Source organism: Leptosomus discolor, chromosome 1 (assembly GCF_034619465.1).
Source record: "Leptosomus discolor isolate bLepDis1 chromosome 1, bLepDis1.hap2, whole genome shotgun sequence".
Taxonomy (NCBI): Eukaryota; Metazoa; Chordata; class Aves; order Leptosomiformes; family Leptosomidae; genus Leptosomus; species Leptosomus discolor.
This window is the reverse complement of record NC_141391.1, coordinates 171,238,329-171,252,634: the sequence shown is the minus strand read 5'-3', so window position 1 is coordinate 171,252,634 and position 14,306 is coordinate 171,238,329. Positions and strand designations below refer to the sequence as shown.

Here is a 14,306-nt window from a genome sequence, read left to right as displayed (position 1 = left end):
ATGTAGGAAGTAGTACGGTGCAACAGAACAGGAGCTGGAGAGCAAAACGGTTGGTGTAGGTCCTCACCAACTATGACTATCAATACGGACAGTGATAGCCATACTGTGTACATTTCAGGCCTACTTACTTCGGACTATAGAGTGATCCCATGGATTGAATGTCTGCTAGCAGACAGAGCACAGCAGGCTCATTTTTAGACTGCACCTTCTGGTTTAATTTCAAACCAAAAAACTTGATTTCTCCCAGAATAAATAGCTACACATGTTAACCAAAGCACACTAAGTGAAGATGACAGGAAGTCTGCTTTGGAAATGTGCTCCTGATCCAAACACACTAGAACAGATGCATGTTTAGTCTTGAAGTACGTCTTAGACACAAGGTTTATGCTTTAAAATACATTTTAAGGGTATAAAGAATATAAAGTATGCTTAAATAACAAAAAGTATGCTTAGATATCCCATTTATGCTTTAAAATATGCTTTAATTTTAAATATGCTTTAAGAAGCATATTTTCCATAAATGCACATCTTTCCTGTACCTTCCAAACTCACTACCAGATGCAGTCCAGAGATCATCATTGCAAGTACTGGAAAATCCCATATAAACATACAATATACTGAGACCACTTCTCACAGCAAAATTTTAATTTTTTTCCTGTCGTACTTATTTAATTTCTAGACAGACATCATATACATAACCTCCTGACTGAGCAACCCTCCTATTTTAAGGAACTAAAAACTTCTACATGAACTTTCTACTTAAAAGATTACTAATTGTCTCTGTTCTGTTACCCCTGAGGTGAGAAACTTAAGATTTTACTAGCAATAAGATAAACAAAGAATCAACTAAACCAACTTAAAAATAGAAGAAATTTTATTTAAATTTAAAAAGTTTAACTACCTCTCTTGCTTTAGCAAGCAAACATTGATATTTTTTTAATACTTCCTCCTTCTGATTTAATCTTGCTTGCATATTTGCAATGGTCTGATGAGCAATTTTTACAGCATGACGATACTCCGGATCATCTTCTTGTTTGCCTAATTCAGCCATTATTTTCTCTCTTTCTGATGTTTCAGGTAATCGAAGTCTTAGTTCATTTATAACTTTGTCTCTTGATAAAACATTTTGTTCAGCTTTCCACAGAGCAGTTTCCTTTTCTTTTAATTTCTGCAATGAAAGGAAATTGTTGAATTTCCAGAATTCAAACACAGAAAAAAGATCTTACTTTTTAAAAAATGTACCAGAAAGATTTGTCCAAATGGACTTAAAAACACAAAACGTTTTGCAATCGGTTCTGGCTGTATGAGATTACTACCAGATGAAAAAAGTTCCAGAATATCATTACCATGTCTTTATGAATTATTTGCTTAGTACAAGACACTTTTGCATCTCATTTTGTGCTACCAAATTAAGAAGCTGGGGTTGTTTTTAAATTTGTTAAGAACCACAAATATCTTCTGTAACAGAATTTTAATTTAGCAACCTGAGATAAAAGGATTTTGCTATGCTACTTGTTAAATTTAATGTAACACTTGCTAAATTTAACTAGCTATGGTCAACTGAATTTCGTACAGCAAAATCATCTTACCCTAGTAAATGAACAACCTAAAAGAGGAAAAAAAAATTTCCCCAATAATTTGTTCCAATGGAAAAAATATTTCATTTTAGTCTTAGTGTGATTATATTATTTAGATTTTCTCTGTGTTAAATACTTCTAAGGGATTGTACACATCTGAGTGACACTTATAAAAGGATATTTATTACAGTAAAAAAATTAAAGGGCATAGAAATACAAACTTTGGCCCTTTATGTCATCATTTATACATTTAATTACCTCCTCCAGTGACTTGCAGGTTGCCTTAGTTTCCAGGATTGTCCGAATATGCTCCTGAATCTTTCTCAAAGCCAACTCAAGTTGTTGTGTGAGTGGCAAACTAGGGTCTGGAACTGATCCTGCAGCCTCTTCTAACTGCACAGAAAGATTGATATTCATGTAATCTGACAGCTCTGAAAAACGTGCTTATGAGACTATTTTTAGTTAATTCAGTGCATGTACCTTTAGAGTGGTACTGAGTATTTCACTTTGTTGATGATCATACTGGTCTAACTGGCGCTGCAGTTCTACTTCCCTCTGGTCCCAAGCCATTTGCCTTTCTTCATGGAACTGTAACAAACATTTGATAATGGTATTTTATTTATTGAAGGCAATGAGAATTTTATAACGAACTTAAACAAGAAAAAAGAGATACCAAAACGTTAAATACTCAACTCTGCTATTAAAAAGAATTATGGAACCAAGATACAAACACCTATACTAGGAAGAATCTTTGTTTTTAAAATCACTTAGTGAAATAATAGGCTGTTTTTCTAATAGCATGCAGAAATACATACCTTGTTCTGCTGTACAATTTCTTCTTCCAGATTATTGATTGTCCGTTCATATTCAGAAATTATATTATGCAAATACTTCACCTCTTCCTTTTGCTTGACTAACTCTCGATTGAGTTTAAGTTCTTGCAGATGGAGTTCCTCCATCTTCATATGCCATTCAATTACCTAATAACAAATGACACACAGTAGTATAATTTACCAAGCCTAATTTACCAAGCCTACAGGCCAACTAGATGCAGCTACACTCTTTGACACTGAGGCAATATGGCACTTATCAAACCAACAGGAAGAAAGACAGTCCGCCTTTTTAAGCTTCTTCACTGCTCTTGAGTGAGGAGGCATGGCAAGAGTATGAAACTGCAAGAGGAATGACTGAAAAGTGTAGGAGACAATTGGAGACGCAATAGGTTTCCCCTACACTGACAGAAGCACATTGCAAATAATTTTCAAATGACCTAACTAAGCTATATCCTATGCATCTGTCCAGACTGAACAAAAAAAAATCATGCAAGAAATTTGGTTGACTTTTCTAAAACAGCAAAAGATTTTCAAAACCATTAAAAACTAGATGTTTTAAAAAATGCACGTGTACTAAGAATAACAGACATACCTAGGTCAAAATGCTCTGGAAATGTATTTGAAAACTGGCTTAAAACTAGAACATGCCAAGAGTGCTACAACCATTGCTTATATGTGGACATCTCTAGTCATGACAACTACAACTATATTACATAATACACAGTGATCTGGAAGAGAAGTGAAAAAAACCTTACTCATACTTCAAGGCAACAGTGTTTACAATAGCAAAAATGATTAAGTAGAATTAAATGAGTATAATAACATTTCTGACCACGCTGCCTAAATTATTGCCCCCGGATTTATTTAAGAAGACATGGATTTGTAGTGAAGATTTCGATGCAAGCTCATGAAACAGAACTTCACAAAACTATTCTGTGTTTAATTTCATTCATAATTTAATTCAAATCCTAATTTAATTTGATTTAATACAACTGAATTCATTGTTAGCCTCTGCTTCCTATGCCGGTTAATTGGGCACAAAAAAAAATTAGTAAATCTGACTGCACTGATTTTTACGGGGCAAATAACTAATAATGTATTACTTTTTTAAAATATGAAAACAAAAAAGGTAGCTATCATATGCTAACAAAGCGTATTTTGAAAACATTAAGTTCTACATTAAAACAGACATTTAGGGAACAGGCTGAACTGAAATGTAATTTAAATGGAGATCAGATGAACAAAGCTATTCAAAGTTGTAAAACAGCAAACCTTTTGAGCTCCTCTTGTATCCTTCAATGCACTTATTAATTCTTCCAAACTTTTAAGTTTCAACTCCATCTCTAATGCTCTGTTTTCCGCATTTCGACGCTCCTGCTGGGCATGCTGAACTTCTTCCAGGACCATTAGTTTGTCATTCTGTAGCTGAATCATTGTTTTAGAGAATTTTTCTTGCTGTGCTAAAGGCAGAGCACCACTAAACTGTCGCCGCAAAGACTGAACTGTCTGTTGTAGATGTTTGGCTCTATTTCTTCCTTCCAGTCGGGCAAAATATAAGGCTTGCTCTCTCTCATCAAGCTTCTGCTCTAAACGTAGATTATGGATCTCCATCTTCTGTAGTTTCAATTTAAGCGTCTCCAATTTGCCTACAGCAACAGATTCACTACCTTGAAGGGCTATGATATGTTGATGTAGTTTTGCAATAACTGCTTTTTCATCTGACTGTGCCTAAGAACAAAATTTATAGAACAAAATTATTTTTCATTTTGAAAAATATAAACAAGCTATTATTTTTTCATACTTTATATACCCCATGTATTTTATTCCATAGATAAGAGAAAGAATTAGCCCCTAAAGCCAGCTTTTATTTTTCAACTATTGTTTCTACATTTTAGAAATACACCTTTTCAGCTACTGATCTTAAAAATTGTATCTTTCTAGAATACCAGGAAATGAGGAAGAAATGTATACCTAAACCTGGAAAAATATGGTAATGTAAAAGCTGACACAAGTGTTCTATTTAGCAACTCAAACCATTCTAGAACATGAAAACAAATCCCAAGAAATTGTTTCAGCTAATAACAAAGCAATATAACAAGTCTACTGCAAATCTTCAAGATTTACAAGTCATTGCTTGTCTTCTAAAAAGCAATCAAACTTTCCTGAGATTATATTTAAATGTTGACCATGAGCTATTAATCATATAGGAATAAATATTACCTAAATAGCATGGAAAAAAAACTCAGGATCTCTAACAGCTGTATAGCTAGAAATGGGAAAAAAGTAGAAGGGAATAATTAAGGTAATATAGAAGTCTTGAAAGGGTATGACCACTATAAGGACCAGATGGCTAAGATCCATCTGAAATGCTTTTGCAGTTTCCAAATCACTGCAAAATTACTTCATTTCTTCTCAATCCAGGGAAAAAAAAATCCAAACTGCAGCATATAAAGGTTGAATTTTACCTGATAGTCTAAAATTTGCATTCTAAGAGATTCCACTTCTTTATCTCTGTATTGCTGGCGTGCCTCCAGAGCTTCAACTTGCATTTTTGCTACATCAGACAGTTCTCTTAACCTTGCAGGGAAAACAAGAGTGTCAGTTGAAACCACTGCATAACCTATTAAGGTATTCTACATAGAAGATGCTAAGAAAAGACGCTTAGTATGTTCCCTCATTTCAGAACACTTGAAGACTTGGTTCTTTACGGCATACTCTTCTCTACTACTCAGTCATTGTTATGAAAATTCTTCTGCATTGCCTCTCAACTTTTTTACAGGACATTTTCCTGTATAGTATACAGAAGTTTGCTAGCAGTGACCTACTCCAAAAAAACAATGCCATGGTTTTTACTTGAACTAAGGATCTCTGTCCTCTATTTCTCTCCCACTTCAGGACATAAATGCTCAAAAAGTTTAATTCACAATTATTTTCTCTGCTTCCCCAAGTCTAATCACTCATTTTCAGTGTTAAAAATCATTGCAAATATCCCCACAGACTTTGCTGTTTTAGGAATAAAACAGGATTACATTACTCAAAGACAAATGTCCATATCAATATATCTAAAAAGGTAATTTTTTCAATTTATGCAAAGTAAGTTAACCACTTGTCAGTAAATGGCCAAAGTCCCCCTATTGCAGTGTAATCTTTGAGATACCCATGACTCTTTGAAAGTAAGAATTGCTTTCGTAGAATTATAGAATGGTTTGAGTTGGAAGGGATCTTAAAGACCATCTGGTTCCTACCCCCTGCCATGGGCCGGGACACCTCACACTAGACCAGGTTGCTCAAAGCCCCATCCAACCTGGCCTTGAACACTGCCAGGGAGGGGGCAGCCACAGCTTCTCTGGGCAACCTGTTCCCAGTGTCTCACCACCCTCAGAGCCAAGAACTTCTTCCTAATAGCTAATCTACATCTCCCCTCTTTCAGTTTGAAACCTTTACCCCTCGTCCTATCACTACACCTACTGATAAAGAGTCCCTCCCCACCTTTCCAGTAGACCCCCTTTAAGTACTGGAAGGCCACTATAAGGTCCCCCTGGAGCCTTCTCTTCTCCAGGCTGAACAAGCCCAACCCTCTCAGCCGTTCCTCATCATCTCTGTGGCCCTCCTCTTGATCCACTTGAGCACGTCCATGTCTTTCTCATGCTGGAGTCCTGAAAGCTGGACACAGCACTGCAGGTGGAGTCTCACCAGAGCAGAGTAGAGTGGGAGAATCACCTCCCTCAACCTGCTGGCCACACTTCTCTTGATGCAGCCCAGGGTGCAACTGGCCTTCTGGGCTGCGAGCGCACATTGCTGGAAATTGCAATTCCAACTTCTTTTATGAGATTTTCATGTATTTAAGGGAGGTTACGGCACAGAAACAAAACAAACCTTAATTAATTAGTTTAAAAATCTAGCAATAAGTATCTAATTGCACACTTACCCATGTCTATCCAGGTCAGCCCTTAATTCCTTGTTCAAATCAAAATAAAGTAAAATATTTTCTTTATAGTCATGAATTTAATGCTTCATTGTCAATTCCAAATTTGGCATATATAAATGCCAAAAAAATTAGGCATTGAAAATTATCTGTTAGTAATACATTAGTGTATTACATAAGCCTAAATTTTTGCATGCTTCCAAACATACTGCATTTGAAATTTGTTACTTCAACACTTACTTTGATACTTCGGTCTTGAGCTCCATCTCACGCTTCTCTAGGTCCATGATTTGTCGTCTATCTGCATCACTTACTGCCTTACTTACACTCTTTGATAGTTCATCTCTTAATTCTTGTTCCACTTTCTGTGCCTCAAGGTTGATTTTGGTGAGCTTAAAAAAAAAAAACAAAACCAGAACCAAACAAAATGGTATCCTAAGCATACAAATGCTCCCAACCCTGCAAAGAAAAAGCAGTGCCAAAAATATTTTTTCTTTTCTAGTCATTACAAAACACTGTTCAGCCGTGTTCAAAAACCAATTTCTTTTCCTCTCTGCTTAAATGTCATTTTGTTTGCTGCACTGTATACATATAGAAACAGATACACAGGTGGGCACAGAACAGGATTTTAAATTAAAAACAACTTTTATTAGTGAATTTTCTTAAAACCATTACTGCAATAACTTGCTCTTAAAGCAAAACAAGAAAAAAGGAGTAAGACTGTAAACTCTTTAAGAAATGAACAGTCTTATTTATATATTTATATACTGTCTAATATCTCAGGACTGCTAACACAAATACAGGTTATAAGTGCCGTGACTCACGACAGTGTAGTTGTACTTTCTAAGAAGAACTTCCATTATTAGGTGACGCTCTTTCAAGCAGTGTGATTTGCCAAGTTGATTATTAAATACTGAGTAACCAATGTTTCGATTCAAACAAAAAAGCATTAATAAAAGACAGATATCCAAAAAGCTTTAGGCAATATAGAGAAGCCTCAGGAATTAATTTAGTAAACAAAGTTGTAGCAGATTAATCTGATACCACTCTGCCTTCCTAAACAAACAAAAGAAGCGTGGTGTATCTTATCATCTGCAATTCACAGTTGCAGTACATTGAGGCAGTACTATCTGGAAACTAATAGTAATGTTGAAGTAGATTTATGAGTTTAGAAGGAGATGTCTAGTAGACTTCTTTTAGTTATCAGTTGTTAAACTGGTATCATTTACAACTTCCATTAATTACCTTAGCACTATCTAGTTTTATATATCTCTATCTCCATGATGCCAGATTAGGAGGCACAGACAACAGGAGTATATGAAACAGAAAATGTGTGTCCAGGAGCTACAGAAATGAGGAAAAAAGGGATGCATAAGTAAGAAAAAATTGTAGCATTAGGAGTTCATCAACTCAAAATGAAAGAAGATCAATAGACTTAAACGCATCGCAAGGCAGATAATAATATACGCAAAAGAGAAAAAGGAAAATGTGATCCTAGGGTGCACCACCTGAGGTATTTCTTAATGAAATAAAAGAAGTCATGCCATCAGAAAAGGCTTTAACAATACTGCTGCTGAAAAGCTTTATACACTTTCAGTTACTTCATGTCCCAAATGAATTCAAATCAAAACAGTCTAACAAACTCTACTAAGACAACAGAGAAATGGGAAGTCAGATAACAGCAATCTAAAATAGCTAGGCTAAAGTCTAACAAAGCACAAGGAGGGGAAATGAATACAATCTGTCAAGGTAACTGTTCTTTTTCTTCTCTTGTTTAAATTATAGGCTAGTACAGGCACAAGAACAAATGTATACAACTGCATACAAATAAATTTAGAATGGAAATTATAATAAAGTCTCCTACTATTAAATAAGGAAATTATGCAACAAACTTCAACTAGAAATAGTGAGGATAAAAAATATAACAAGATTAAGACTGATACGACAAGAATTCTAAGGACCATCAGCTGCAATGGTACATGACTTCTCTTCTATTCCTGTATTATACACAATGCCTGGCACATGACAGAGAACACAGCTGGTCTGTAACAGAATCATGACACTATTATTTGCAAAAGGAATACAAAGGTCTAACATTTTTTGAATCACTGGTAATTAAGTGAAAATTAGCAGAAAATGGATCATGTGAATTAGACACAAGAAATAACAGGTCAAGAATAGACATTTTCCTAGCAGGCTGATGAAAAACTAGCAATGTCAAGATGCTCACCATGTGTTTTACAGAGATTAACTAATGTTTGAAATAAACTACTGACAAATTAATGAGTAATGTTTTTTACAAATGTCCTGTCCACGCAAATTGCAGCTCTTAAAGGAAGCTGCATTTTTCATCATAAACTTATTTGCCAGTTGTGATACAAGAGATTGATATTTTTGAAAAGCTCAAAAATATGCTTTTAAGTTGTGTCAAATTATGTTGTTAAATCTCAACAGATTTACCTCAGCAAATTTTGTTTCCAATTCAAAATTACGTTCTTCTATTTGCTTTACAGTATTCTTCAAATGTTCATACATTCGTTGCGAATGTTCTGCTCTTTGTCTTTCATTTAGCTCCTTCATTTCCAACACGGTGATTTTCTTAGAAATGGACAAAATCTCGCTGTTGGTTATTGCTTTTGTGGCCTTGTCCATGGCATTGTCATCACCTACATTAAAAAAATATTTAAAACAGGAAATACACAAGCTGATTCAACCAAAAATTATTTGCAGCATGCAACAGAACATGAGTTTTGCTTTATCTCTGTCAGACAAAATTTATCGAAACACCTCTATTATTTTTTAAACTGGAGGCATAGTTATCTTGCCTTATTACATGTTTGACAAGTATCTAATTTGAATAAAATATTATTATCAATTATAAATGGGTATATCTGTAAACATGGTTATTGCGACTGATAATTATTTTCAGTGCAGCCTCTCACTTTATCCTTAATTCAGCTGGTAAATCTTCAGGAAATTTGATTTAAAATCTGTAAATGAAATAGATGTGGATGAGTTCTTGAATAATGGGATTGTAAACCATACACAAAGAAGTCCCAGCTATTTTTTATTAAAATAAATAAATAAATAAATAAATAACAGGTGATGTTGCTTTACAAGTTCCAGCTTTTAAACCCTTGACCCATGAACTCAAGAAAAGTCTATGTGGAACAGTTTCCAGAGGAAAATACCAAACTTGGTTTTGGTCAAATAGCTAAGTAAAATGAAGCAAACAAACAAATAAACAAACAAAATCACAACAACAAAAAAAGACTGTTAATGAAAGATACAAAATAGTTTTGACTATTTTTTTGTTTGTTTAATGCATAGATTTTAAAATGTTTTAAAATATTACATTTATACAGGACATACCACTTGATTTTTAATGCTGCAATATAACTTTCATACTTGCCCAGTTTAGCCATCTGTTCCCAAGCCTGTTCTACAGTGTGAAGTTTCTCTTTTGTGATCTCCAGTTCCTTATTCAATGAGCTCATCTGTGCTTTCAGGGATTCATTCTCACGCTGTATGACAAAAAAGTTGCAACATAACAGCAAACTATTTAACTGTAGCAGACTTGATGTTTAATAGCTATAAAGCTTTTAAATTAACAGATTTTAGCTAGGCACAACACGTATTCTACACATACGGCAGCAACAGAAGTGCATATGTTTCCTCCTAACCATAAAAATGTTAGTCTTTGCTCTCTATGTTGTACCTTACTGTCAACTAGTATCACCGTGAATATTTCTCATCAGTGACTGTGATTCCTACAGCATCTAGAATTAGATGAAGAAATCTGTTTGTTGTACTAAACACCTCATTAACAGTGGGAAAGAAAGAAGTACTTCTGGAGGATATTTCATCCCGCACTGGATACTTCATCTTGCACATAAATACACCTTTGAGACAGATCATATGCTTCTTTTAGTTCTTTTAGGCATCTAATATGATGCCAAACATTAGTTTTGTAAATGTTCCTTCACTCCTCCAAATAGAAACACAAATTTCCACATTAATGAGTAAAACAAATTGAATATTAATTTTCAACTTCTACTTTTCTAAACACATTTTTAGTTTACTATTGATAAATGATTCTCTAGCTCTATTGAGCTGCTGAAATAGGCAATGCAAGTTTTCATACGCACAAAATTTCATAAAATAGAGAAAGAATCATTCATTCATTCTTTAGCTAACACAAAAGCACCTACCTGTTCCCAAGCAGACAAATCTAGTAGCTCAGTTAAGTTTACCCACCACATGTATTTAACCTGTGTCAACCACAGAAACCAAATAGACAAGAACACAACATGAGCTTTGACTACTGGTTAAAGTGCTACTTTCTTGGACTACTATTTCTGATGTGAATAAAAAGTGGGAGGTAGTAATTTATCTTTGAAGCCAGCTTCACCATTCTTGAAAAGAAGCTCCCTTCCACTTGAGAATAACAGTTCAAAGGAATAGTTACATATTTATACAGTCCCTACAACACTGCAAACACATTGTAAACTATCTTTGCTTATTTACTTTTTTTTATGGAACTAAAATTCGAAAAGTTTACTGCCTTTTGGAACTGAACATTTCATTCTTTTAAGTCAGGAATTAGTAAAAGCACTTACTTTGAGAGAAAGGTTTGAAAGTGTTTACACTCATTCTACTTTCCTTATGATCCCCAAAACTGAAGATGATAGCAAACATTCCTTCTGCCAGCCTTGTTTTGGTAATGAATGAACTAAAAGTACTTTGTGAGGGAAGAGACTCAGAGCTTACTTAAAAAGCAAATAAACAAACAAAAAACCCCAAACAACAAAAACCACAAGAAGTAAACAAAACGTTTTTATGTATGCCCATTGAAATAAAACCTGGGACTTTGTGTATGTTTCTTCATCTCCTGAAAAATACCAGGTAATCACATTAAAATTCGGTAGCAACAGACTAGTTCCAACATCTCATACCCACTATGGAACTCTTGTAACCAGCAGTTCTAGCGTTGGGACTTCTGTTCTATCTTTCAATTAATTGAGAATAAAAACCAATGCGGAACAAACGTATGGTTTTTTTTCCCCTTAAAGTTCAAACATAAAGCACACACTACCTCCATATGTTCCATGTTTGTTGTCCTTTGGACGAGCAAGTTATCTTTTTGTAACATGTCTCTGTACTTAGCAGTTAATGCATTATACTGCTTATTAGCCAGTTCTAGCTCAGTCAATGGCACGCTACCATCCAACACTTTCTGCAGCGCTGCAATCTTAAAGCTAGCCATTTCCTATGAAAATAATCGACATGATGCGTTACTAAGGTCTGCTAGATCTTTAAAAAGAAAAATTAAAATTATTCCACAGAAAAAGAACATCACTTAAAATAATGCTTTAGAACATGATACTGGTTCACTTTACTATATTACTGTCCATCTTTATTAACTGCTTGCAATAAACATTGACAAAATTTATCTGGTATTGCAACTCTCTGGGTAATTATATCCATAATTGCCTCTCAATTATAAGACACTGTCAAAAATGTATACAGGCCCCAGCAACCTGCAAGGACAAAAAGTAAGATTTGGTTTCACACACTTTCAATAATAAGAATCTGTTGAACCAACTTTAGAAGGGGAAAACTGACAGGTTTTGTATTATGATGCTTATTTAAATTCAAAAAATGTTTTCACAAAATTTGTAACAGTATGTGACAAGCATTTGGGTAATTCATTCAAGAAACTAGTAGTGCCACCATTTAAAAAAAAAGTGTATTTATTGTCAAATTGAAAAAATGAAAATGTGTAGTGTTTCTACTATAAACCATACCTTGAATCGTTGCAAGTTTCCAATCTTCCCTATAATTGCAGTCTCCATATGTGTTATTTCACCCTTTAGTTTCTCATTTTCTTTTCTAAGATGCCGTTCCGTTTCAAGTAAAGTGGTATACTGCCTTGTTAGTGACCTTTCATTAACTTGTAAAACAGTTATTTTTCTATTATTTTCTGCAAGTACTTTTTTTGTTTCATCAGGATCCAGCTGAAGTGCACTGAGTAAATTCTGTAAAATAATTTTTTAAATAAGAACCTTGTACAGAAATACAGTAAAACTCTACTATGTAGACAAGCTTTCTTGTACATTTTTCAAAAAAAAAAAAATCCATTGATCCATCTGAAATAATTTATTTTTGCTAATAAAACATATACACGCACTCAACACATGCATAAGCAAACAATATTCTATTATAAGAAAAGAAAAGAAAAAAATCTTCAAAATCATTAGTTTCTCAGGAATAGAAGCTAAACACATCTGACCGACTAATTGGAATTTTAGTTAATGCTGACATTTTCAAAATTTAGAACAAAAATAATTTTCTGCATTCACTGTAATCAGTCTTCCCCCCTTTTACTAGAATCAAAACAAATGACTGGAAAAATTTTCTAAACCAAATAGAATCCCTCTAGTTCCTAAGAAACACTAATAACTTTCTACTGTGAGGACCAAACCGGTATTTGTAAAGTAGCCACGGGACCCTTCCTACGGAAACACACACGTGTTTGTGTGCATGTGTGCACACACATGTGTTTGCATGCATGTATAAATCCCAGGAGGAGCAGGTGGGGGGGGGGGGGGGGGGCGGGGAACTACAGCAATCAGGTTGCAGAAGGAATGTGAGGCGAGCTTTAGCTTTACTGTCACACACATCAGCTTGCCAAGGAGACAGGGAGTAGAAATTGGAGATGTGAAATCCCAGACTCCTATGAGCTTAATGAAGAGTGAGTAGGTAGGTAGAAAAGACTCCACAGTCCTGAAAGGCTGAAGCCACGAGAAAAATCTAGTTCCATGATAACCGGCAAAGATTTGGCTTTTCTGATCAAGAAGCCTGTTTTTCTTAGAATTTTAAGAGCAAGCAACACATTTTCATTGATTATTCACAGTGAATTCATTTCAGAGAAATGTTTAATCTGAAAATGTTCACTTACTTCTAATCAAAATAACATTCTAACCAAAAAATCATAATAAATAATAGTCTATATTTCTTATAATTGGATAGGGTGTATTTCCAGAAACAAAAGCTATTGGGAAATAGTAAATTCTTAAAAGATCTCAGCAATACTTTGATAGCACTGCTAACATCATAAAACTTTATTATATTTTAAAGACATTTAAAAAACAAATCCCAGAAATAGGTTAACCGTGCTACAATTTACTTCTGTGATTCTCGAAATGCAGAATAAGATACTGAACAAATTAAGTAAGATGGTGTACGCTCTCTCTCATTTATTTAAACAAAACTTCTGCAAAACAATTTCAATTTCACTTTTCTAAAATATATTTAAGACTTAATTGCCTTAGGATACAATTATTTTGCAAATCAGTTACAGTTATGAACATGATTATAAGCAGGACCACATACCACTACATTTACCCCACAGCAGAAGAAAAAGGTTAGAACTCAGCTGTCTAAACTTAGGCATCCACAGGCATTTTCAACATCTTATGATATCCTTACCCTGTGTCTCCTTCTCTAAAAGGACATGTGGGTCCCATACGTTTCCTGTTGTATTTGGCAGCTTTTGGTATCTGCCCAAAGACACACAAAGCCATCTAAAATTGTACTATGTCTGTGATTAGACATCTGCACCAATTCTAAATACATCACCTTCTTAAAAAGTTATTTTTCAGTTTTCTTAATAGAATATTGAATTCAGTCTTGGTGGAAGTAAATCGAAATAGAAAGATGAATTCTGTTTCCTGTTTTTGTGAAACACTGATACATATACATTAACAGGTATATACAAATAAGATGTAATTCAAAATGATAACCTTAATTCTTAGTAGGAATTAAAGTGTTTTCCATGAGGATGTCTGCACTGCTCCTCCCAATAACAATTGCTGTTAGGAGAGCAGTGCGACTGTAAGTAGTGTGTGTGAACAAAATACCTGAGACTGAGTGGGCCTTTGCTCAAAACTGATAAAGAGGAAGATGACC

General features: G+C 34.5%; 1 protein-coding gene across 1 annotated transcript in view; it reads right to left on the bottom strand.

The window, feature by feature from the left end:
• The window catches only part of CEP290 (centrosomal protein 290), a 55,251-nt gene that overhangs the window by 20,715 nt on the left and 20,230 nt on the right, over positions 1-14,306 (bottom strand). The window contains exons 24-34 of the mRNA XM_086480133.1: positions 12,143-12,373; positions 11,431-11,604; positions 9,748-9,859; positions 8,796-9,001; positions 6,576-6,727; positions 4,876-4,987; positions 3,683-4,138; positions 2,393-2,557; positions 2,058-2,165; positions 1,836-1,970; positions 902-1,168 (exon numbers count right to left, since the gene is read on the bottom strand). Of these exons, the coding sequence (XP_086336259.1) occupies positions 902-1,168; positions 1,836-1,970; positions 2,058-2,165; positions 2,393-2,557; positions 3,683-4,138; positions 4,876-4,987; positions 6,576-6,727; positions 8,796-9,001; positions 9,748-9,859; positions 11,431-11,604; positions 12,143-12,373 (2,118 nt within the window). The remainder of the gene's footprint in view (positions 1-901; positions 1,169-1,835; positions 1,971-2,057; positions 2,166-2,392; positions 2,558-3,682; positions 4,139-4,875; positions 4,988-6,575; positions 6,728-8,795; positions 9,002-9,747; positions 9,860-11,430; positions 11,605-12,142; positions 12,374-14,306) is intronic.